This window comes from Harmonia axyridis, chromosome 4, assembly GCF_914767665.1.
Source record: "Harmonia axyridis chromosome 4, icHarAxyr1.1, whole genome shotgun sequence".
Lineage (NCBI taxonomy): Eukaryota > Metazoa > Arthropoda > Insecta > Coleoptera > Coccinellidae > Harmonia > Harmonia axyridis.
In genome coordinates this window covers 36130951-36158368 of record NC_059504.1, presented here as the reverse complement: position 1 = coordinate 36158368, position 27418 = coordinate 36130951, and the positions used below count along the sequence as shown (strand labels likewise).

Here is a 27418-nt window from a genome sequence, read left to right as displayed (position 1 = left end):
TTGATTAATACGGGAATTGATTTTAAATGAAAATAATTGATTTTGAAATTTCAAACTACAATTATTGTCACATCAGGTGTAAGAATAATAATAAAGGGTTCAGCATCTTTGACATGAGATTACCGCAAAAAATTTTTGTAACATTTAGAAGAATTTCATGGGAATTGTAGCTCCTGTTCATTTAGTATTATTCAACTTGTATTAATTCAAATCTAGAAACGCTTTCTTTGTGGTGTGGCTTCGTAGTTGCTCTAGAAATTGTATCCGAATTCTCTTATAAACTCCTCTGTTCGTGCACTTTTTAATTTTCAATTTGATTAAGATCTTGATGACCAATTCACATCGGTTAAACGAGAAATTAAGCGTCCCGAGAATTTTTTTCAATAAAGCCAAAACGGGTCATCTTGTGTGGCCTGTTGCACTATCTAGCTGGTACATCATTTGGCTATAGCGATGAGAATTGACGATTTGAGTGACACCTTCATTTCCAAAGAAGTATCGGAGTTTGTTCCACGTCTTCCCTGGTCAACTATTTTTGGTTCTTGTGTCAAGTAAACCTTGTAAGGATGGATTATGCAAATCCAGATGCAAAATAAGCCGTAGCGTGACGTAAGAGAGGCCCAAATGTTGTGCGCGTTGAGGAATAGATGATGGATCTTTGTCAATAGTTTCACTTACACCAGCAATATTTTCGGCCAAGCGTGTATTTTGATGATGTATGAGCCTTAAGACATCAGTAACAGATCCAGTCACTTCAAATGTTTTCACTGTCCTTCACTGCTGAGATAGAAGATTATGTCGACCATAATTTGCCCGTTATGCACTTACTACAGAATCATTATTTTTGTAGTTTTCATAATTTTAAAACGCTCTTCAGTAGATAAACGATCCATATTGTTTCATGGTTAACCTTCAACTAAACATATTATGACTCTTCTGATGACAGTTCTGTTAGACATATGTCATTGAAATAGGGCTGTTAAATGGAACCACGACATTGATAGCCCAATGTGATACAAGTGCAAATAATTTGTTTTCAATTTTTATTGACATAATTTCATTATTGTCAACTCCTCTACTTTCTATTTTTCTCTGTCATACTAATGAAGAAGAAAACGAATATCAATAGAACGATTATCATAATTTTAATATAAACATTGAAATTCAATTCCGAGTCGAATGAAGCAACTGGTATATGTAGGTATTTATTAAGTTAGGTCAGGACATTTAATCAATGAACGTACTCTAGTATACAATCCGTTTTGATCGGCTTTCGCCATCTTCGTTCATTATCGAAGCTCCACGGAATAAAAGGCGGAGGGTAATGGCTCTGTCATCGAAACAATGTAAAGCGACGAAGTTTGCAGCATTTTTGATGCATCGTTATAACTTCATCGCGGACAATTGAAGAGCTGACATTGAATAGACGACGTTTCGGTTTGACGTCGTTACGAATACGAACAATTTCACAATGCTCTCGAATATTCTCAGTTGCTGTGCGAGCACGCCATTGTACTTGTTCCGTATATAATACCTGTCATCGGCAACAGCGAAGTATCGAAGTATATTATATATTTCGTTCCCGTGTCGACGTTACCTTTCTTCGTTGTTTGGCCCCGGCGAAATACCGGCGGCTATGTGCGTATTGTTTTTGACCTTAAATGGAAGGGAAGTCTGTGTTTATTCTTGAAGTAGATCAATTAACGGTACGGTCTGAGGAAGGTGGTCGACCGGGTCGATGCCACCAGGTGTATTTGCTCATCGAGAGGTCATAAGAGTTCGACGTTTTGATTCACGATATGTGGAAATTGTTGTTTCGGTTTTTTATCATCGATTTCACGCGGTGCTTCTGTAATTTGCATTTTTCGCATTGTAGAATCGAGCATAGAACAACAATACTCGTTATTGATACAATTTAGAATTTTTGTTAGTAGATACATAGTATAAGGAAAGGATAGTAAGCCAGTGTAGTGCTTTTTTAGATTTTGTTGATGTTGAGCGCCATCTAGTTGTACTCACGTTTTACTCGAATTTTACTGTCAAAAATTGGTCCGTAAAGTAAAGCCCTCTGAAAAAATCGGTATTATTTTGAAGAACTAAAATATTTGAAATAGAGTGGTCAGAAGATTTCTATATTTTGATATTTTTTATGCTCTGTAACAAGAATTTACGCCAGTGGCGTGTATTTGTGATAACTTAATAATAACATAAAAATTGTTGACAATGTCATGCGACCCCTTTTCAACCACGCCACTGAATGAATTATCATATTATTTCTGCACCATCTATAGCTCATGATTCAGCGCTATCTATTATCGAGTTACTTCTCCAAATCCAACTACAGTAGCGACCCCTGGTGACTATTTCCTTGCCGTCAAACGGCGGTTGGCATACTATCCTTTCCTTATACTATGGCAGATACAACCAAAATATCGAAAGGAAATTGAAAATTTAATCACTTTTAACCGAATTGTTATTATACGGGCTGTTCATCATTGACGTGACGCTCTGTTGCGGTTCAGAGATGAAATTTTCGTTTTTTTTTCCAATATAAGACTTCATTAGAGCTTCATTCTCAAAATATTCGGAAAAAACACATATGTTAGGTCATTCAAAACTTTTTTGAATGACCTAACATATGTGTTTTTTCTTATGGATCACCCTGTTGAATTTTAATATTTCATGGGATAAATGAAACCAAGTTTGTCCGATTTGTCTCATTTTTAACGCCCAGTAGAGTTCTCAATGATTATCAAGAAGTCAGTACTCTCCTCTGTTCTGCTGTTGTGTATTTACTTTTGAAATCTCATTCAAGAAAATTTATTCATTTCGAAGTTATTAGGTTTTTTCAGAAACCCTTCAATTTTTGGAAAATCGAAATTTAAAACGGTGAGTTTTATTTAAGCTTATTAAACTTCTTATAAACTTGGGTTTGTTTATTCAACTCAATTTTTGAAAATTCAATAGAAAACAAGGTGCTTCATAAGAAGAAGAATATGATTGCTCATCTACATTTATGTACTCACAATCCTAACAATTTGAGAATGTAGCTCTTTTAAGGGAGCCTAATGCTACTATATCCAAAAAAAAGTCAGCGCTTAACCGTATTACAGTTTCGCATCAATGGTGGAACACCACGTATGATAAAATCAAAATGAATTATTTTTTCCTTCCGCTAACAAATATAATAGAAACACGCAGAAATAATGTTTCGAATTAGTTATCACGTGTATCGATGAATCAGATTGCCTGTTAGCACTCACTGAGTTGCGTGATATTATGGGCCAGTAGATTATAATTTTTCTCTGTACTAGTAATTACTTCAATCAGTGGCAAAAGAAGTATTGCTAATATTACAACTAGTGTATTTTTCAGCAATGGTATGACGTCACATCTAATGATATTTTGGTATCAACCAAATATTTCTTGTTACTGCTTGTATCTCTTCACAAATATCTGCTCTTCCTACTGTTACTTATATTCTATTCACGGCGTTGCCGATGTGTCACACTGATTGGTTAGATTTTTAATCGTTATCAATAATTAATTAATTCTATTAATAAGTTCTCTTCAGAACCACTAAACATTCTAAAATTCACATTGTGGGAGTTTTTTTATTGCTGACATTTTTTTGTGGTAAAATGATAAAAACAAATCAAGTCTGGCAAAAATGCAGAAGAACGTTTTATGACGTAATAGCACCTCTAAGATAAGAGTAAACTCTCGAAATATTTTCGTATCAAGCCTGTATACCGCCTGAAAAGATCGACTAAGAAGGCTTCGCAAAAAATCTGAAAAGAGAAAATAAAAAGTTAAACTTAGTATGATATAGAAACTGATACAACTCAGGAAATTTTGAACATATAATGCACTTGCACTGAATACAAGGCTCTAGCCCAATTAGTTTCGGAATTCTGAATGTTTCAATATTCCTACGTGAATATGGTGCTTGCACCATCAACTTTAACATCAATCTCAGCAGTCTAGCTCTAGAGGTTAACTTGTCGTCAGTAATCTTGCTACCACTTTATTGGAAATCTTTGATTTTAGAATATTCTCCGAGGAGAAAATGCACATAATAAATCATTGTGTTATGACGGGTGTTTTTTTTTCGAGGTATATAACTTTAAATTGGCATTACTGTTCGAGATGGCGACCGATTTAACAGCTGTCAAGTGATTTATTCTCAGCCTGAACAACACTTGCAAATAGTGCAATTTCATTTCGAAAATAATTATTCTGTGCGGAATACGTATCGCGCACTACTTCCATTAGCGATGAAGCGCACTTCTGGTTGAATGGCTACGTCAACAAACAGAACTGCCGCATTTGGTGTGAAGCTAATCCTCAAGTGTATGTCGAAACACCGTTACATCCAGAAAAACTGACTATTTGGTGCGCTTTATGGGCTGGTGGAATCATTGGTCCGTACTTCTTCAAAAACGATGATGGCCAGAACGTTACAGTCAATTGTGATCGGTATAGAGCCATGATTACTAACTTTTTCATTCCTGAATTGAACAACCATGATGTCCAGGAGCTGTGGTTCCAACAAGACTGCGCAACATGTCGCACAGCTCGTGCCACAATCGATTTATTGAAAGACACGTTAGGTGACCGCCTAATTTCACGTTTTGGACCTGTGAATTGGCCTCCAAGATCTTGTGATTTAACACCGCTAGACTACTTTCTGTGAGGCTATGTAAAGTCATTGGTCTATGCGGATAAGCCACAAACCCTTGACCATTTGGAAGACAACATTCGCCGTGTTATTGCCGATATAAGGCCACAAATGTTGGAAAAAGTCATCGAAAATTGGACGTCCAGATCGGACTACATCCGAGCCAGCCGTGGCGGTCATATGCCAGAAATCATATTTAAAATGTAATGCCACAAAATTATCTTGCGGATAAATAAAATTCATGTCAACAGAATAATCCATCGTTGGTTTATTGAAATTTAAATATAGCTCTTAAAAAAAACACCCTTTATTTGCGTTTTATTTTCAATTATTGACTTGTTTTTTCAAAGATTATTTTGATGCTTCCAATTGTACCAATCCGCAACATCGTACATCTACCGAGATGGCCGGCGTTCAAAGAAAACCCTCCATCTCGACGACTTTCCCAATAAGGAACCCACGCACGGTCTGAAGTGATACGTGCAGATCTAACGCCTCTCCGTCTTGCAGTCTGCGAGCGTCTACTTTTTTCCCCGTAGCGCGCGGTCTCTGCGTTAATGACGGCACATTGTCTTCGGCATCGTAACCCACTTGTCAAGCCGCAATTCGCTTTACCGCGGGGCACAATTTATGTGCGGAGGATCGCCAAGTGCACCTGTGGCTTACCCGATTTCGCTACTCTGGCGGTTTGACGTTTGTTTGATATATAGCTCGCGTCGACAACCGCCCTCTGTCCCCGTTTCAGGGACACTAGACGTGATTGTCTGGATGTGACGGCGTTCTGTATTTATGCCGGAATTGCATGGTTAAGGGGATACGAAAAATGTTCTAAAGGGTGTTTTTTCCTTTCAGCCGCATTAGAAGTTTCGATGGTTTGACCGTTGAGAATGTCAAACTTGGTTGACGTTTCTGTTCAGTAAGGTTTGGCATTTCGTGATGAATCGTTTAACGCCAGAACGACGCTTCCAAATTGTGAAAATTCAAAGCAGGTTCATATGACAAGCGCTCAAGGCATACATGCCTCTCATTTCAAAGCGTAAACATGCTAACGCGCGTTTTTATGAAGCGCGCGTTGAACGCTACGAACACATGCATGTAACTTGTAAACGCGTTATCCTCTTTTGCGATATAAAAACTGTTGAATTCAACAGAATTACCCCATACCAAAATATTATAGGCTATATGGCTGTAACATAAACTATAATATACATTTAAAATTGGATCAAAGGGAAGTGAGTCTCTAATGCGTCTAATAGCATAAAATGATGAGCTCAATTTCGTACAAACATGATCGACGTGTTCACACCATCTCAAGTTCTTATCAACGTATAAACCTAAAAACTTTATTGAATCGCTTGATATCAACTCTATGTTCTGATATTGTAGCCGAAGTGGATCTGCCACAGAATTCCTCATTTCGAATATGACTGATTCTGTCTTAGACATATTGACAATCAGAGCATTAGTTTGACACCAATGTACGAAGGGCGCAACTATAATTTCACAGCGATTCAGAAGCTCAACCCGGCTCGCCGCCGAGACCACAGAAATGTCATCAACAAAAATGACCAAGCACTCATCAACAATGTGACAGGGCAAGTCATTCCAGAAGTGGTCCTATTAATTGACCTTTTCGTTCGTGCGACTTAACGCCTCTCGTTTATTTTTTATGGGGCTATGTTCAGTCATTAGTTTATGACGACAAATCAACAACTCTTGTAGTTTTGGAAGCCGATATTCAAGACACCATTGATTCCATACGGCCCAATTTATTGGGAAAAGTAGTAAAAAATTGGACCTATGTGGACTAGGTGATTCGCGGACATATGCCGGAAATTATATTCAAAAATTAATTGCCATGAATTTATCCACCAGATTATAATGATGAAAAATTAATTCCAACAATAGTTCTGTCTTGTGTTATTATTTGAATTTCCCAACCTCTCACGCTGATCGGTATTTTATGCATTACACCTTATTACAATTTATGAACAGTTTCCGCGAAGGTTTCTTGCTTAGTGTATTGCCGGACTGAAAATTTCTCGAAAATCGTTTTAAGTGTGTTTAAAAATCGCACACCGGCGTATTCGCCATTTTGCAACATCCTAATTCTTGAATATATTCCAAGTGAAAATAAATACAAAAATTGGATCAACGAGTGATGTGTAAGAGTGTTTCCAATAATTTTGCTTGAGAAACATTCGAAGAGGATTACTCAGACCTTAAAGATTTCAGTTTTCTAATGTGCAGCATCTAAAAATTGTCGTATGTCGAGAGCTTTCGCACAAACTGAAAGCTATTCGCATGAAATATTAATATGAAAACTCTTTCCATAAAATCTCAAAATCGATAAAAAAATTATTTCTTCGTAATTTTAAAACTATATAGTTTTAAAATTACGAAGAAATAAGATAATAGATAATATTATCTGCTCTCCAGATAAACTTCTTCAATCGGCTGTATTTTCCAGAGAGTGTATTCCGAAACTGAATACAATAGTGAATATTAGATCAATATTAAATTAAAATATAGTTTGATAGAATCGAATCCTATTTCATGTTATTTTACGAACAAATAGTAATAAATGCATGTAATGGGAGTATATTTCTAGATCAGCCATTGCAGAATTTCGTTGTGAAGCTCTGAAAATCAATTATGGAGTAGTGGAATTTCAGGGTATTAAAAATCGTGAAGTATTCATAAAAACCGTCCAACCGTGAAAATACGAGAAATTTCCCATTTCCATTAGTTCACCTGCAAACTTCGCCCTAACCGTGCTATCAAATTGCACTCGTAATAAGTTATTTAATTACGCTTGAAACATTATATCGATCTCCGGCATCTTTCTATTCAATTCCAAACGGATACCTATCATTCCCTCCTCATTTTCATGCGGTTTCATTATGCGCAAGTTCTTCGCAAATTTTTTTACGACGTTTATTATTCATGGGTGCATGGCGCGCTTCCTCTGTTATGTTATGCTGATCTCCATTCAATCTCGTTTTGATGTTATGCCGAGTTTGGAGTGGTAAAGCGGAGAAAATGAAAACTGTTCAATTTTCCGCAAGATTACTCTGTTCGCCCGGTCTAACTGAAACGCTTCATTAGCAAAATTATCGGATTAATTTAAATTGAGGGCGAAAACTTTATTTTTGAATGCAAATTTGATGTTCACATTACCGTCAGCCGTGCGAATTTGATTTAGTATACTGTAGATTGCACTTCCTTTTTTGGATTAGTACGAAATTGCTGTGATAAAAACGCTAATTTGATGTCGTTCACTTTATGCTCCAAATGGACTCGAAAATATATCCAACATTTATAAAGATGACGGAGTTTTCGATTCAACAGATTAAAGTCTTTCTGTCCCTTGTTAATATTGTCTGAGGCAAGGGGTTAAAAAAATTCTATAATTACATAATACCAAAAAAGTTATATCAGCTTTCGAAATAATACTAATAACTAATCATCGAATAAATTTCATACACATTTTTGGAGTTAATAGTTCTCTCCGGAATCTCTTTTCTCAACTTATCTCGAAATGGCAATTCAAGTTTTGGAAAGTTATGGAACCAGCCATAATATAATACCGACGAATTCTAACTCTCAATCGAAGCATGATGCTTTGTTGATATTCTTTATTAAATTCTTGTATCGACTGGCAAGAATTCCGATTTCACAATTCCATATTGATCGAGAAGGAAGTAAACATCATTAAATTCTGGTATTCCGGCGCACAAATCGAGCGCGCCCACGCTTTTCATCCCCAAACAGTTTAATGAAGGGTTTTCCAATAGGATATTTCATTTTGATATTGTAAAAAAAAATAGTATATTTCAAGAGGAATTCATGGAAGTTCATTTGAAACGATTTCACTTAAATGGCCGCTACAGTTGCAGCTCCATATGTTTTCCAGGAAATTTCCCATGACCAATTCGCACATTTGAGACTGCATGTCTCAAATCGATTGTAGGGCATTGGCATATATCTCTCATGTGACACCAATGAAAAAAAGTCTAAAGGTGTTAAATCACAACATCTCCGTGGCCACATGTGTTAACCGCTTTTCTTGCAAAATTGCGATTGTTCCAGTAATAAAAAATTATTTATCAGAGACTAATTCTCAGTTTTTCTTGAGCGATGCACACGGTTCCGATCCTTCTCATCAATAACTTTTCCCAACAGCTCACCAATTCCACTATTGCCGAGAAGATGATTCTCGGCGACCCAAAAGTACTTTAGTTTTGCGAACTTGGAATTTTAACAATTTCAGTGCGTTTTTGAAACGTATATCGTCCAATTTTTAGTGATGGCAGTTTTTACTTGTCAAATCTCAAAAGATTACAGCTGCCAGGAAAGCGGGCTCATCAAAATGAAACCTCTTATTGGAAAACCCTTTGTTATGCGAATTGATTTGTTTGACACAGACATTTCAGTCTCTGTCCCTCTCTGACGATAATGAACTGTACTACTACCCATAGGCCGTAAAATTCATGTAACACTCAAATTGTCATTGATATTTAGTAAGTCTGTTTTAACCATTACAAAAATCGTAGAAAATATTTCGGCTTAATAACAGGGAGTATTGAACACCAAATAAATATTAGTTGAGGTTCAACGTAGAACCTACTAGGTTCTACGTTCTGATTAAAAGAATATCATGTTGAATCTTATATTTCTTGATATCTATTCAGCAATATAACCTATTAGTTTTCATTCTGGGATTTTTTAGCTTTAGCACTAAATTTAACAATAAATCTAAAAAAAAAAGTTAGAACTGCTATCTGCTTATGAATATTGAATAGTTTGAACAAAAGACCGAGCGAGACACTATTATTCTTATGCGGTCTCTACGAGTGTTCCATTCTCCTTCAGCTGCTTTGTCTCATTTTTTTTTCAACCGTGAAATTGAGAAACACATGTGACACTGTAATGTCTGGTGTCCATGACCGGAGATCGTATTTCATCTCGAGACGCCTTGAGGTATTGATGGGAACTTGATGAGGAAATTTTTATGGTGATGGAGCGTCATGTTCAGGTTTAAATGTCCCGCACTGTCGAAGGTTGCATCGAATGGAAGTTGACGAAAAAGGAAGGGAATTATGTCGGTTATTATTGCATTTTATCGTTGAAAGTTGCCTCGTAAAAAGGCTTTGACCGGCGGCCACTTGACTGTCGCGAGTTTAATTTTATTGTAGGTACGACGCAGTTAATGCGCTTGCGCCAAGTTCTTGCGCAGAAATATGCGAGGTTTTCTATTATAGATGTTAGGTTTATAAAACGTTAGAGGTGAAAAAGTCACTTAATATAATTATTGTTTGACGATTCGATTGAATTCGTTAAAAAATTATACGAATCGGATCTATTTCAAGAATGAACACCCAATTGTATACTCTACAGAATTTTTGGGTTTTTAGCCGTGATGTAGTTAACTTTAAAACTTCTAAAGATCCTTACCGCAGTAGTAAGCGAAACGTTAGGTGGAAAACCGACTAGACCACGGCTAAAAGAGCTTGAAATTTTGCAATTTTGTTGAACAATTGACGCCCGTCAAAGTCTGCAACATTATAATTGTATACTTAAAAATTCATTAATGGAAGATTTTGCTTACTCCCCGTTAATCTAAACGCATTTCATCAGGTTCTTACGTATATTATATTTTTCAAAACATTAGATTCGCTCCATAAATTTCTTTGTCATTTCTGTAGTAAAATCTCATTTCATCTTGTTGACTATCACTACTGAATTTCCATAACCTGAGAGGCAAACATTTCTCTTATAGGATCACTTCTCTTATATTTTCTAATTAAATCTGAAATGGTTATTTAATTTTGCGGATGCATCGTTCAATTACATCGTGAAAATGGGGCTTCGCTCTGAACGAAGTTTATATTCACATCAAATTTCCTTTTAACGATAATCGCCGAGTTTCTCGAATATTGTGATTTCAGCGTTATGTTTTTGTAATTCGGTAAGACGTATCCCAACGTCAACATTTAGTAATTTCCTTTCTGAGGCGTCTTTCACGATCGTAATAATTCGAGTACTAGGTTCGCATCTGAGAGTCAACAACCGGAAGATATGTTCTCTCTCCTCCCCAGTGAAGAAATAATAAACGGAGACTGGTCTCGAGTAAGAGATCCAGGTGAATGGAATATTGTCGCTTCCATAAAGTTCGCTCGTTGCTAGACACCTTGATCTTGAAGGTAGAGGTCGTTTCAAGAGTAAAGATTATATTTCGCTAGTCGATTCAAAACATTATCTAAACGGTCGTTCTCAATTAATACGTATACTACGCTGATTGGACGTGAGGCAAGAGTGCGCTTAGTTCGGTGGAATAACCGGTCTATATTATTTATAAACCCCAGTATACTCTACTATCCCATTTGTCTATTCTCTTTTTCTTTCATCCTCTACAATTTTTTTTTTTATGATTATCCTATCCTTATTCCATTATTTTATTCCTTTCGTCTTCTCGTTTTTGTCTATTCTGGTTTTTCCTTTCATATTTTTTCCTATCATTCTCTTCACGTTTTATCTCGTCATTTCCTTCTTTAATTCGTTCTTGCTCCATTTTTCCTTAGGTCACTTTTCTTTTTCTTTGTTCTTTTTGTGTGTTCGTCTTTATATTCTCTTTTTTCTCATTTCTTGTTCTGTCATTCTGTTTCCGATTCTTCTCTTCATACTCTTTCCTCCTTCTGTCTTGATCAATTTTTTTCTCTTCCTCTTTTTTTCTTTTGGTCTTTCTGTTTCTTTTTACTTTGCTTGGCTTTGCCTTCTTTCATCTTCTTTTTCTTCACTATCTTGTAATCGTCTCTTTCCTTTATCACGTTCTTTTCTCCTTTGTTGCTCGTTTTCCTTTCATTTTCTTTTGTTTCTCATCTGTTTCTGCAGTTTTTTTCCTCTTTCTTTCGTTGCTTGGTGTTTACTGTTTTCATTTGACTCCTCATTATATTTCATACTCTTTCTGATGTTTTTATTACCTGTTCCTATTTCGAATTGCATATCTATTTCAATACTAGAATATTTTTTTCTCAAAATATTCTTGTTTTTTTTTTCAAATTTTTTTTATCAAAATAAAATCTCTTTTCGAAAAATCTTTTACAATTCAAGACGAATATTGGAAAAAAATTACCCAATATTTTCGTGTCCACTAAAATGATGGAGTTGAGATTCTGAGTGTTGATATGCATTAACAATTCCAAGCTCCGTGCAAAATTTTAAGATGATCATATCACCAAAACCTTAAAATATTCAAGAAGAGTATTGAAAAAGGCACACCTATTATTTAGGAGAACATATTCGATCGGGTTGAGATTTTCCATGTTATTTGAAGAGTAAACGGAATATTGGAAGAAAAAACTAATACAGAGATAACAGATCCGACGCAGTTGAAAGTTGTGTATATATTAAAATAGAGTTTTAAGCGTTTTGCACAATTTCTTGTTGATGGCAGTGTCAGAACAGTACGAAATTCAGACAATATCGAGAAAAAATAGGAAAAATTCATTAAAAAAAGGGGCTTTCTTACGTTTGTTCATTCGGGCGCCATTTGCTTCCTCTGAACAAAATATTCAGTATGTGATATCTAAGGGTGTAATTGGCGCTTAAATGAACGAGAACTAAAAAGCATATCGGTGCTTTCCTCATTTTCTGAATTTGCATCGAGACGACAGCGAAATAAATTGAGAAAAGCTCATTTCGTGAACAAACTTGTGATTAGTTCATTAAGAAATGCATAATACATCATGTTTTTTCTTTACTTATAATAGAGTCTTTGATGCCATCTGATTTCTTGGACCCATTCTACTTTCATCTTCCTGAAAGTTGAATTTCAGTTTTTTTTGTTATTCTCGGTAATATATTCCTTAATTTTCACGGTTTCACATTTGTCGAATTAAGAGATAATTAGACTGGTATCGATATTTTGATATTTGTTTGCATTTTTGAAAGTTGAGTTTGAGGTTTTTCGATGATTTATTCATCATTATTAATGACTTTCCATTCGTCAAAGGTGTAGATAGTTGCCCTCTAGTATCAATGAATATGGATAGTTCTCGAATATTCGAATTTGCTATGTATCTCGGCTAATGTTCCAATCTGCAATCCCGGTCTTCGGTATTTACTATCATTGCCCATTATACTTTGAAATTAGAATGCAGATCTTGTTGACGATACATTTCCAAGCGTCTCCATTGAGCCGTATAACTTACGGGCTAACCTCATTCCGTGTACAAAACGAAAAAGGTGAACTGTGCGTGGTGCCCATCCAAGAAGTAGAACTCGGAGTCAATGATCTTCTTGGTGCCTGGTTACGAAGGAGGAATTTCTTCGCGGACAAGATACCGTTATCACAAACTAATACGACGTTGATTTTTAGTTTCTGGTAGACTGGTCAATCGTATACCAAGACCGTCCGTAACGTACGTTCGAATGGTCACCTTCCTGGTCATTTGGTGCGATATAAAACAGAAATTGAAGACTTCAGAGATACGGAATGTACTACACGCGCTGGCGTTATTTTATTGTGTTGCGTAAGAGAGAACTGGTTTTCCGAGACTGAACTGAGATTGAGAATTGATTTTTTTTTTCCTATTTTCTGATATTTCTTCCGAACGGTTTCATTCGTTATGAAAAGATTTAAATGAGGTGTTGAATACACCTCAACTAGAATCTATAAACTGAATAGGAAATATACATACCGGCAAAATTAGGGAAATGGACAGAATCTCAACAAAATTTGTAGTTCATTTTCTTTTGAACCCTTTTGCCGTCTTTGGCAATCTTTTTAACTGTAGATTGATTCTTCAGCAACATAAATGTTCGAATAAGGTTCTCAGATACTTCGTTCTTTATTATATACAGGGGTGAACAACAAGGAAATGTAAGATTTTATTCAGAACACCCTGTGGAGTGAATCGCTGACAGACAATAATGTTAACGAATACTTAAATTTTGCCTTATCTTTTCTGAACATTTCTTTTTTTTTTATTCAATGCGATATCTTAACTTTGTGAGAAATTACAGCACTGAATGTTTTCAGTACACTGATAAAATGTGTTCATTGTATTGAAGGATGGCAATAATCAGCTTGATTTCATTGATACAAATTTACTGTTTCATCAATATTATTCATTGATATTTTAAATCCCTGTACATCAAATCACTATTTTGGAATTTATTCCAAAACCGGTTCATTGTATCAATTGAAATTAATTTTAAGACCTTTCGAATTCAAGACATTGTCTTCTTACACAACCTAGTTTGTCAACGAATCACTCTACAGGGTGTTCTGAATAAAACCTTATTTTCGATTTTTTTTTTCACCTTTGTGTATAACAAAAAACTAAGTTTTTGAGGACGAAATTTGAAAAATTCATATAAAAATAGAATTCTACATAGGTATTTTATATTGATCCAATTCGAAACGATAATTTTCAGTCAGAAGATCATTCCTGACGAATACTAAAGTCGATTCTTAATAATATGTTATTTGTTTATTGAATTTTTCCTTGACTTGAGTGTGTGATTTCTTAGGGAGACAATTTTGAAGGTTACAGAATAAATTTGAATGAATAACACATGTTTAATTGTTTCATTCGCTAATTCCTTATTATTTTCGGACACAGTAGTATTATTTAATGCAAATTCAGCTAGAATACTAGTCTATTACGATTCAAAATATGTTTTTCTTCATCGCTATCAATTTATGTCCAATCAACTTATCTGCCTCATTTTAAATATTTCTCAAATAACCAGTTCAATATTGAGGAACAAACCTAGTAACAATTTTCGTTCTGTTCATTAGGAAGCACCGTATTGTCATCTTGGAAAAAAAACTCTACAGTTATACAATTACAAGACTTGGCACAATCTGATTGTGTTGCAGAGCAGAACGAAAATAAGTTTGTATTCAACGTTGATTAAATAACGATTATGTCAAAATAATCAAAGTGGTTTTTGCTGAGTGATACGTGGTTTTGAAAGTAGAAACTGATTAGAATGAAGCTTCATTGTGGGACGAATTCCCTTGTTAGATGTGCAGCTGCTACAAAACTCTCCGCTTTTCAGCAGATTCTGAATTTTCGTTGAGAAGTGTCCGTTCATATTCTGTATCAAGAAAGTATTTTTCTCGTAAAAATGTATTTGAACAGTCGATTAGGCACGGTGAAAGGTGAAAAGCCCGTTTCTAACCATTTTATCACGTGCCACTTCCCATCTAATGATGGTGAAGCGGCTTGCCCAATTATATGCGTTCTGGTATAACTGGGCGAGACATAAAGACATCCTCGTTCTCCTTCTATTTATTACAAGCGCGTTTTTTCAGCCCACTAACCAACTAACAGTAAATGGCAAGTCGGTTGGTTTTTTGCTCTTGATCTAGACGCGATAGTCGTTCAGAGGTGCCACAAGTTAGACTATTGATTCCATCCTGTGGTTTGACGGATATTTCGCTGAACATAGCCAAAATTAAATCTTCCAACCCTCACAAACTTTTCGTTAAACCTGCGAAGACTTTAACAGCGATAGGGAATTAGCAGGTATCAAACCTCGTTTTATCGAACGGGAAAATTGTTTGAAGTTTGAGATCTTGAATTTATTTTCTGGGTGGAGAATTAAATCGGATGTAATCCCTTGGGCGAAATTGAATTTGAAATGAGCGCTGAACCCAGTCTAATTATGTTAAAAACCTAATGGCAACTCATCCTTCTAGTTGAGAGAGTGAATGTTTTTGAAGAAAAATTGATTAACTCTTACAGATCTGTAGATTGGCTCGCTTTGTGGTTCTTCCACAGCCTTTACTACTATCGTCCAAAAATGTTTCTCTCTGTAATTGGACTGGGTCTATATTTGTTATTATTGTGGGCTAATATCTACGATACAGGTGTATCCAACACGATGTTTCAGTTTTAATAGCCCACTGTATGACGAAAACCCGGGTTTGTCGATTCTCGGACGATCTTGAAAATTAAGCATTCCACAAACGACATTACAGGGTATTTCGCATAAAAACTTAGTATTTAAGGCTTTTAAAGTTCAGTTAACGCAAAAACTCAACTCGGTCGATAACCAGTAACGTCGTATCTTCGTTAATTACCGAAATTTTACCGAAAAAATAATCTTCAGTGATGAGACCTATTTTCACCTCGAATGTTACGTTAATAAGAAGACTTGTCACATTCGGGGCTCGGAACATCCAAGAATGATTGTTGAAAAGTCTCTCCATCATCAACGTGTCACTTCTTGTTGCGGTTTTTGTGCTAGTAGTGTGATTGTACCTTACTTATTCGAAAATGAGGCTGGTGTAACTGTTACGATTAATGGATTACGCTACCAAGCAATGATTAATTATTTTTCATGGCCGGAATTGAAAGATATTTATGTGAACGTCGTTTATTTTCATCAAAACAGCATTATGTGCCACACAAGTAACGAAACAATCGCAAGAAAATATTTCTGGCTGTGTTTTTTCTCGATAACAATTGGCCACCGAGATCTTTTGATTTAACACCTTTAGACTTTTTTCTTTGGAGCCACGGGTTTATGCTAATACTCCACAATCGATTAACCTACCTCAAATATGGAAGAGAAAACCGCAAATGTGCAGATTTCTCTTAAAACGTACTCGTCTTTCCTTAACATCAAAATGAATGAAACCTCTTATTGGAAAACCCTTTACATAATTTTGTATGTAATATATATTATCTATATTCTATTAGTTTTTTTTTAAAACCCCAATTGAATATATTTCTCTCTTTCCAGCAATTGTTCAGATCTCAACAAACACAGGCGCCTACACCAAGCGCGGCTCAGTTGCAATTGTTACAACAACAGCAACAACAGTATTTGGCACAACAGCAACAGGCTGCCTTCCCACAACCGCCGTATGTGTTGAATCCTCAACAGGATCAACCTTATCTTATTACCACTGGTGTTCCACAATATTACGGCGTGGGTCCCTGGGTCTATCCTGCCCCAGCAAACTTGATACAACAAGGAGCTAGCAATGGACCAAGAAGGCCGATCACACCGAATGGTACGGCTGAGGCTCAACAACAAGTACAGGTAAGAATTAAATTATATTATTAATTGCACAAATAGGAAGATGCCGTTTTATTAAGAAGTTATTCTGATGCTAGTCTAAAAGCTCTCACCGAGAGCTTCGGACTAGTAATTCGAAGGTTGCGGGTTCGAGTCCCGCTCGGGGAGGTACTTTTTCCGGAATTGTAAAATTGTCTGAATGCCGTGAAATCAATTCAATATGTCAACTTTTGAATTGATGAACAAATTGGGTTCTCTCACCAGTTGATAATCAACTCTCTTAATTATTTCTTGGTTTACTGTAATTTATAAAAATAAATTGGTCGAATACAAAAACTGCTGTAGTTTAGTAACTTGAAAATGAAGCCTTATCGGCAAAATATTTCTTTTACGTTACTTCGAGAATTTCAGTCTGTATGCGCCACTTGATTTTTTGCCTCGAGTTGTAAATCACCCTGTATTTGGAAGAACTGAGATGTCAATTGTGAGATCTATATGTATATCTGGAAGAATCCAGCGATCCGATATATCGGGAACACTGGTCCCAGGAAGACCTATATTTATGATATACCTTTTATATTTACTCTAAATAGTGTCTCACCCTAGCAAACTCTTGTTTCTATTTTCATTGAATTGAATAACGATTCCGTGGACATTTTTATAAAACGACGTCTTTTTATTTGTGCATCTGATGGATATATGCTTTGAGTGTCAATTTTATTAATTTATATGTACAGCTCACCAACCCTATTGTACAGAATTTTTGCTTTATCAAAATGCAAAACAACATTAAACTATTGTACATTTGGACACTAATAGACAAAAAAAGTTGAGCAATGTTAATCTTTGTTTAAAGGATGTGGGTCACCAAAGATTGATGATTTTAGATAGTTGGCAAATAAAGGAACTGAAATTAATTGTCGAAGTATTAAAAAAAAAATTATTTTTATTTGAAGTAGTTTTGTCTTCGCAGCAGTAAAAATTCATAACACAATTCTTCAAATAATCGTCATGTAAATAAAACGACCCTGTTTTTTGTATCATCTTTTATGTACATTACAATTTCCTGAAGCCATTCAAGAAATTAATTGTATAAATAACTCCTGTTTTGTAAATAATATAATTTTTACAGCCTCAAGTACCTGGAGGTTACATACTCCCTTATTATGATCAGAACACACCTATCATCATGGCACAAGGTGCAGCTATGCGTAATGGCACTCCTATGCGTTTAGTGAGTCCTGCTCCGGTGCTTGTTCAACCACAGGCAAATAGGCAAACTCCAGCAGGAGCTTCGCTCTATTCCAATACACCTCAGAGCCTTTACAATGCCAATGTTAATACTTCGGTTAATGGCGGTTCTCTAGGAGGTAAGCCTAAATTTTTTTCATTCATTGAAAATATCAGAATAGTCGAAACCGGTTATACGATGACAGTAAACAAACTTCAATTGGTAGGACCTCATCAAAATTTCATATTAGTTACCTGGATCAACTACTATTTGAGAATTATTTGGAATAAAGCAACGAACATGATTAGAATTGATCTATTATTACAATCAATCATGTAATAAGCTCTTACTACAAAGCATTGTTTTGATCTTTGTTGTAGAATCTTAGTATGTATAGAATTATTAGTGTATTTAATGTCTTCTCATTTGTTTTGTATATAACTTTTACGTGAAGCAATTGAATTGATTTCGAAACTTCTAAAAAATTTTTGCTACCTTACGTGTGTAGTTCCTCCCAAGGTCGTTCAACCGATTTCTTACTATACTTTTATTTAGTCTGATGTATGATATTGTACATATTCAAAAATTGTTTCTCTATAATATATACATTATCATTACGATTTATTTCATTTTCATAACATATTCAATGTGTATACATTTAAATGATGAATCATCTTTGAATTTTAATTTAATGAAAAGCATTAATGTGCTTTTTTATTAATGAACATTTATTAAGAAGGGTTGAATTTTTCTAGGTAAAGAATTATCAGAATTGCTTGAATTGTATTATCAATACACACGTAAGTACCTGACGTCAAGAACTGTATTCTACAAAATCGTACTCCTGTCATTAGGATAGAAAATCAAAATTTGTTTTATTAACATAGAGAGAAATCTGTATACCTCAGATTTATTCATTGTTTACAGATAGTTTGTTTTATACATGTAAAATTGTTGTAACTTACACTAAGATCATTTAAAGTTGTAACATAGTTCAAGTTAGTAGATTATTTATCTATTCAATAACTAATAACTTCAGCTTTGTTTTATGTTTATAAAGAACATTACTAGTGACAAAGATACTTTTTTAGAAATTTGTAAAAACAATTGAGTCAATATTTGCGTACAATATTTTATGAATATCTAAATTCTAAATGATCTGCAAATCTTGTAATCCGTCATGTATGTGGTGTTTTATGTCTTATGAAAAATTTGAATTGGGGTAAAATGTTATCATTTATTTGTATACATAAGTCATTTCTATTAATATGTGCATGATTGTAGTAAAATAATTTTTATCCTTGTAAATATTCAATTCAAATTAATATCTGACATAACAAAAATCACTGTGTGTATTTCACTAACTGTGTTGGTTGATGGGCAGGTGTGGCACAGGGTGTTGGTTCCGGGCTTTTCCCTGCCCTTCATGCAGCACCTCCTTCTGCTGCTTTTGGCAGTTCTTCGCTGGGAAATTTGGGATCAACAGCTACAACCTCATCTTTGCACTCAGGTAGGATGGCTTTTGATACTACAATTGCATGATCATCCATTTTGAGATATATTTATGCACTATATAATATTATAAAAATGTACAATCTTTATAAAGGTTAGTTGCTGCTATAATAAATTTGTGCTGAATAATAATATTATGTAATATTCTGAACATTGATCAAATAACAATAATGGATTCTAATTAATGGATTAATGAATGACTTTTCATGGCTTTTTGTGAATGAAATTTTAAAATCTTTGTCACTACAATCAACTGTTGATATCATTGTAATGCTTTGTATAAACAATTCTTGCAGGCTGGAAGTTTTAGTTCGATTAAATTATTGATGTAAATAAGTATTAGCATTAGAATAACCTATTTTATAACTCAATTCATTTCATAAAATATGCTCATGGAACTTCGGATTTTAGGTTTGGGTTTGAACACAACATCCTCTGGTAGAAGAGACTCCTTCGATCGCAACACATCTGCTTTTTCGCCATCTTTGGATTATAGACAAAAATGGCCCACGTCCTACAACATCGGCAGCAGTCCAAGTCCTCTAACCGGAAGCTTGACCCCCCCACCGGCCCCTTCTCTACAGTTAGGTGGTTTAGTAGCATCAAGGGTTATGTCTGCTGCTCCTGGAGCTGAAGCTAAATATCGCAATTCTGTTGCTGCTGGTTTAACAGCAAATACAATGTTTGGGTCTACAAGCTCCCTGTTTACGAAAATTAACAATTCGTTGGCTGCAGTCCCAAGTACATTGGACAAGGGACCTCAAGGAAGATCGAGGCTTCTTGAAGATTTTAGAAATAACAGATATCCAAATTTACAACTGAGGTTTGTATTAAATATTTTAAAAAATTACTTAATGAAAAGATCCTTTAATAATTCCCATCAAATTTCTTAAATTCTGTGGTTTTGGGATTTTTTTTTTGCGTTTTGTTATAATCAATAATATTTCAAGTTGTACAGAAGAAATATACTGACCGATAAAATTAGGGGAACGGACAAAATCTCATCAAAGTTTGTACTTCATTTTCTCTTGAATCCTTCTGCTTCCTTCGCGTTGTAGGTTGATTGTTCGAGAACATAACTGTTCAGATGTCGTCCTCAGTTACTTGATTTTTGTTACATACAGGGGTAGCTAAACCTCTATCAAACTAATTTAAGACGAAATCAAAATAATTCACTATTATCTTAGAAATAGTTTAGTTTTTGCTTTATATGACTGTGACTATTATATGAAATAAGTTATTGGCATGCCAAAAAATTACTATAATTTCAATATACTGATTCTTCATAGTAATAGGGGCTCACTACATCCTTTCAAACGTCCGATAGTGTGATTGGTGTTTTAAATACTATTGACATTCGGCAGATTTTGAATACACCAGTTTGGACACTTTGATATATTGGAGGTATTTAGAAGCCTAATAAAACTATCGGTCAATAGTTTGGTCTGTAGTGTGCAGCCTGTGTAACTACAATTGGTTTTGATTTGGTTTGTTTCTTCATGAAAATTATGTGTTGACAGTTGAGTGCTTCACCATATTTTCACTTTTTCTCATAAATTATTTGCTGGTATAACAAATAATCTGTTATTTACAGAGACTTGGCAAACCATATTGTGGAATTCTCTCAGGACCAACATGGTTCCCGATTCATTCAACAGAAGTTAGAACGAGCAACTGCTGCCGAGAAACAGATGGTTTTCAATGAAATACTATCCGCAGCTTACAACCTAATGACTGACGTGTTTGGAAACTATGTAATTCAAAAGTTTTTCGAGTTTGGAACTCAAGAACAAAAGACCACGTTGGCCCAAAAAGTCAGAGGACACGTATTGCCTCTAGCTTTACAAATGTATGGATGCAGAGTAATACAAAAAGCTTTGGAATCTATTCCACCAGAACAACAACAAGAAATTGTAAGAGAGTTAGATGGGCACGTGCTAAAATGTGTAAAGGACCAGAATGGAAATCATGTGGTTCAGAAATGCATTGAATGTGTTGATCCTAATGCTCTTCAAGTAAGTTATTTTTTATGATTTTAGAAATTGAGATATTTATTCTTCAGAAGTGTCGTTCAATCGTTGATCTTATTTTGATTGGTACAAAGGGTAAACAATTATTCGCTGGCTTCCTGTTGAAAGGAAAAATGATCTCTATTCAGAATTTGCATGATTTGTTTTTTATGCCCACTTTGGCCAAAATTTCTTGATCATTTTGAAATATTCAAAGGTATTAGTTTTTGTTGACCGTATAATGCAAAAACCTTCAGATGCTATAATCTTACAGAATGTGACAAAAGTAGAGTTTCTTATTCATTTATAATACAAGTGCAGACGGTGTTGATTTTTTTCCACAAGTTCAAAAGTCAAAAACGAGCGAGTTTTTTATGAATGAGTGTTAGAATGAGACTTCTGTACGAGTTTTATATATTTTTTTTCTAATTCACCGGTTTTTTATTGAATTCAATAGAATATTGCCATAAATATCGTTAGTGATTTTTTCATTGAAATATTGTTGGCAGAACTGTTTTTTGTATCATAAATTTAACAGATAAACGATAAATCCGTAACAGAAGAGTTCTAAGTACCAACATAAAATAATGAAATATAACCATGAAATCTGTGTGACATCGAGATATTCCTTAACAATTTCATTGTGCAAGGTATGGTAAAATGAACAGATTTACCACAAAATTAGACAAAATTTTTTGGAAAAAAATTATGTTTTTTTTTGTTTTCTTTCTTTTTGGCCAGTGTATATGTTACCAGTTAGATGATTGATTTGCAGTAGCTTAAAATATAAAATTCTAGTTCTACTACAATCTTGACTTAACTTTAATACCAAATGTAAAGCCGAAAATCGACTACGCAATAATCTAAGATGTCTCAGCTGAAGAAACACGATCAGTTCAGAAGATCATTCAGTTTTTGATTTATTTTTCCTTTTTTCAACATTCAACAGACAGCTGAACTGAAATAATACAATTGTTTTTAAGGTCCTTGAAAGCTACCCATATAATAAAGTGATAGATTGACTTCAGAATAATTATAAGTTTCAATATTATCGAATTTTACAATGATTGGTGTTTTATTCCAGTTCATCATACAATCATTTTCTGGACAAGTGTACACACTTTCCACACACCCTTACGGATGCCGTGTAATTCAACGTATATTAGAACACTGCACACAAGAACAAACGGCCCCAATTTTGGCCGAGCTACACCAGCATACTGAACAGCTAATACAGGATCAATTTGGCAACTATGTGATTCAGCACGTATTGGGTATGTCCTAATATTTCATTGGAAAATTCATTTAGTAATTTATGTGCTTGATTTCAGAACATGGCAAGCCAGAAGATAAGTCACAATTGATAACCAGTGTTAGAGGAAAAGTTCTTATGCTGAGTCAACATAAATTTGCAAGTAATGTTGTTGAAAAATGTGTCACCCACGCTACAAGAGCGGAACGAGCTCTTCTCATCGAAGAAGTTTGTGGATTTAATGACAAGTAAGTACAATGTAAAATATTCGATGTAGGTCAAAACAAATAGTAAAATATTAATACAAATTCAATTTGTTGTCTTGTCAATAATAATGACGATCACTCAACATTTAACCATGGATAATCATAAAAAAAATTTGCCCATTTTGAACAGTGAATGATGAAGATAGATTTTACAAACGGTTGTTTTGATACAATTTGACGTTGAATATTTTTTTTAGCGCTCTCCATGTCATGATGAAAGATCAGTATGCTAATTATGTAGTGCAAAAGATGATCGACGTTAGTGAACCCACCCAAAGGAAAGTATTGATGCACAAAATACGACCTCATTTGAATTCTTTGAAGAAGTATACTTATGGCAAACACATTATTGCCAAACTTGAAAAATATTTCATGAAAGCCCCAGGGTCGATGGGCTCTATCGGAGGAGAACTTGGCCCCATTGGTCCCCCAACCAATGGTGTTCTCTAAATTTCATTGTTTCACTTTCTTCACTTGATATTTTTGATTATTTCCAATTTCCCAAAATCATGTGTCATGTAATTACGCTTTTTTACACAGATTTTTCAGTATTTTTTTCATTTTATTTCTTTCATTTTCATATTTAAATAATTTCATAATGATTTTACTGTATGAAGAATACCGTTAAGTTTAGTTTATTCGATGAAATATCCTGTACACATTAGTGAATAGTTTTTGTATTATAGTTGTAATTTATATGATTTTGTGATGAAGAAAGCACATTTCTTGACTTTGATTTGTTCTTATATCCATTCCCACAGATTTGAATATTGAATTATTGTTTTCAGTTGATCGATTAATCTCCTTTTTTTTTCTGAAAATGGATGATGAGAAGTTTATTTCTGGGAATGATGATATATCTAGCAAAATTTGAGAATTGTGCACACTCTTTATTCATCATCAAGGTTGTAAAAAATTTTAAGTTATGAATCTCATTGGATTCATTTCCAATTGGTCCTACCTTTTTTTTTAATCGGTGCCGCTTTATTTCTAAATTTCGATTCAGCAATTGTACATATAAATAATTTAAAGGAATTATTTAACTATGAAGAATTTGACACTTGTCATCTTCACTGATGATTCTGTTTCTCTTTCACAATATTGTGATAGTACTCAGGAAACAACAAATTTTCAAAATCAAAATTTTCTACAGCGATTAAAAAAAGGATTCGATAAACACTGATCTTCTAAAAAATTTGATTCAATTCCTAATGATTTTACTCTTCTCTGTTTACGCAAGAAATTTCATGAATAACTTTACCCAGAGATAAAGTTGAAGATTTTTTCCAATATGTATTTGAAATTTTGCTTCTAATTTTTCTTGCATTTAAAACTTGAAAGTTGCATTTAAATAAGTAGTTTAGATATTTCTCCAAATATTTAGACACAGTTATTTATTCTCAGTTTACAACAATTTCCTTTTTTTTTTTCTCGGAAAGTAAATTTTTGTTCTTGAATTGTTGATGTTTATTTTATGGACGTGTGGTAAACTGAGGCGTAGAAATTTCAAATTCAACTTTAATCAAAATATCAATATATGCCCTAAATATAAAATCAATTTGAAATCACTTTTAATAGTTAGTTTTATTTCACGGTTAGTATGACAATTTTCTTGTATTTCTGGGTAGTTTTGAGGTTGAAGGATTCGAATTTTTATTTCTTCATATGGGAGGCTTTATTCATGTAAAAAAGAAACAGATCGGTAACATTATATACAGAGTGTCCAAATTTAACTTGCACAGTGGTCCAGAGACCTTATGATCGGAAGCAGTAAAAACACACATTCAATTCTTTCAAGACGACACATTTTTCCTGATGCTTTAAGGCATATACTGATTTGATCAAATTTTTCTCAATATTAGCGGAACGTTAGTTGAAAATATTGGAACGATTATTCTTAGTGAATTTATAAATATATGTAGAATTTGAAAGAGCACCTTTTTTATTGGGTCTAGTATTAAAATTGTAAAATGTAATGTATTGTAATAATTGTACAGTTCTCTCATAAATTCCAATCGTAATAATTAACCATAAAATTGAGGAATTAGTTTATTCAAAGCATTTATAACTGTATGTGATGTGTTTATAATTTCACTAATCATGTTATATGTGTTTCAAATTTATTCCCTGACATACGAACATCTGTAATATCTCTAATTCGATACACAACAATTAGTGTAACAGTTCACCCAATCGCTTTCTCCAATATGGCTGAGTCGGTCACTTGAAAAAATAGGTGAGTTGAAAGTTAGTTCCAAACACGTTTCATACATACTTTAGAATCTTTTTATCATTTGAAAATTCTTTGAATGGCGTGAGGAAGGTCCAAACCTTAATCATGTGATTTTTTTTAAATTCAAAATGTTTTAATTCCATTTCAAAATGTGTAATCTCCAATTTTAGAGATGGAAATCAAGTTCTGAACAGCTTTCAATAATATTCTGGCACACTTGTGAAGAACAATTATTTCGGAATTTATCAAATTCAAATTAGTAATAATCAATAATAACATTTATGGACTGAAATAAAGAGGAAAGAATTGCGCTAAAGTTGTTTTCCGAACTTGAACCACCTCTTCGATAATATTTCAAAGAATTCTCATGACTTTTATTGACCCATTGGTGTTTCCATTGTTGGTTTTCTGTAATATTCCTTATGATTTGCCATTTACAACTTAAAATTTGTTGGGTGGATTGATTAAATTAGGACACCTATCCAGTCATCTTTGGTAAGTGTAAATAGAACTAGCAGGTTTTGTATTATATGTAATATAGTTTCGTTTATAAATTTTCCAAAACAGCTATTGGCGAGATAACTTGAAACAATTTTGCACTTATTAGAGATAACTGCCATTTCTCCTGAACCGCTTCGGTGATATGTGTATATATGTGTTGAATTCATTTCCAAACAAATTTGAAACAGTGTTTAATAGTGTAATAATGTAAAATAATTCTTTTGTACTTAGAAAAATTGTTATACATTTCTCTTATAAGAACATTTATAAGGTTCCATAACATTGGTTTTTCCCGACATCAACATTGGTTGGATTAAAGCAGTTGTAGGTATTATTGCAAATATAGTTGTACATAAATTTGAACAAAATATGATGGTGCCATTATTCTATCGATTTAAGATTATCCAAGATTATATTCAAATTTTTCGTAATAAAATAAAATCCTTATAGGTAACATGTAAAAAAGATATAATTTTAAAGAAAGAAGCTTGTAAATTAAAAAATGCTTGAATTTAAATTGAATTGTTCGAAACATCAATAGTTTAAAATGAAAAATGTGATACTTTAATGAAATTTTTGGTTGTTTCAGTATATTTCTCTTTCATTATGGAAGAAATTTTATGTAAATTATTTTTAAATTGTTTGAAGAGTAAGAGATATACAAATATGAGAGTGAATAATGAAAAATCAATATATGGAACCTTTTTAAAAGCGGTGACGGGGAATAAGGTTGCTAACCTAAAATTGGCCGATCGGATCAAGACGGCAAAGTGGCCTCAGACTGATGTAAAGATACTAAAACTGTTGTAAAGTGTAAATTCCTTTTGGTTATATCACCTTTGTATACTGTAAAATACATGTGTAAAGAAAATCTGTATAATGAGCCGTTTTATTTTTCTTCAATCCTTTGAAAATGTAAAATTGTAAAGTATGTATTTTATTAAATTCTGAATTGGAACATGCATTATTCCGATCGTTTCATCATTTGTACTTTAATGATGGCATATTTGTTGCCTCTTTGTAGTGGTAGCTGGACGGGGATCACTTAAGTTGTTCACATTAGATGGCTCTCTGTGGATTTACGGCTGTATATTTATATTTATTATGCGATCTGTTTTATGGATGTGTATATTTAATTGATTATCAAATGCATGTTAGGTTTATTGGATATATCAAAATGTATAATAATGTATTTCGATTTTATTATTTTTTACCACAGTAGTATAAATAAATGATAATTCTATGGATTGTTATTTTTGATTTTTTCCCATCATTCAGATTCCTTTCTTTCAATGGATGTTTATACATTGTATAAATTGATAAGTGCGAAAAAAATTAGATGATCATTTGTCAAAAAATAAGTCATAAAAAATTTATTCGACCAGATCTTTTCAGATTTAAATAAAGCACTTAAGAGGACGCCAAAACAGATTTTTATTGTTCTCCTAAAAACAAAAGATGGAATAAGGTGGATACATGCATCTCAGAGGATACTAATCAATTTCACAGGTAAGAGCGGTAACGAACAAAGTGATGTGGTCCAATGTGATACCCAAGTTTCACAGAGGATAGGCACTTTGAGAGGAAGAAAAACTGGTAAAAAAAGTCACCCCATAATCTTCTTACCTACAAAATGTTTTTCCTTATTCATATCCTACTACCATTCAAAAATTCACTCTTGATATCTTGAT

General features: G+C 33.9%; 1 protein-coding gene across 8 annotated transcripts in view; it reads left to right on the top strand.

Moving 5' to 3' along the window:
* The window catches only part of LOC123677480 (maternal protein pumilio-like), a 140441-nt gene extending 113467 nt beyond the window's left edge, over positions 1-26974 (top strand). For 4 of the 8 annotated variants that reach the window (XM_045614020.1, XM_045614027.1, XM_045614022.1 and 1 more), the window contains 9 exons: positions 16445-16747; positions 17856-18093; positions 18710-18754; positions 19339-19464; positions 19878-20289; positions 21061-21481; positions 22560-22749; positions 22807-22975; positions 23191-26974. In XM_045614020.1, coding sequence (XP_045469976.1) covers positions 16445-16747; positions 17856-18093; positions 18710-18754; positions 19339-19464; positions 19878-20289; positions 21061-21481; positions 22560-22749; positions 22807-22975; positions 23191-23443 — 2157 coding nt within the window. In that variant the 3' untranslated portion in view covers positions 23444-26974. The remainder of the gene's footprint in view (positions 1-16444; positions 16748-17855; positions 18094-18709; positions 18755-19338; positions 19465-19877; positions 20290-21060; positions 21482-22559; positions 22750-22806; positions 22976-23190) is intronic. The other 4 variants (XM_045614024.1, XM_045614023.1, XM_045614025.1 and 1 more) reach the window with 3 other exon arrangements.
* Positions 26975-27418: the final 444 nt, after the last annotated feature.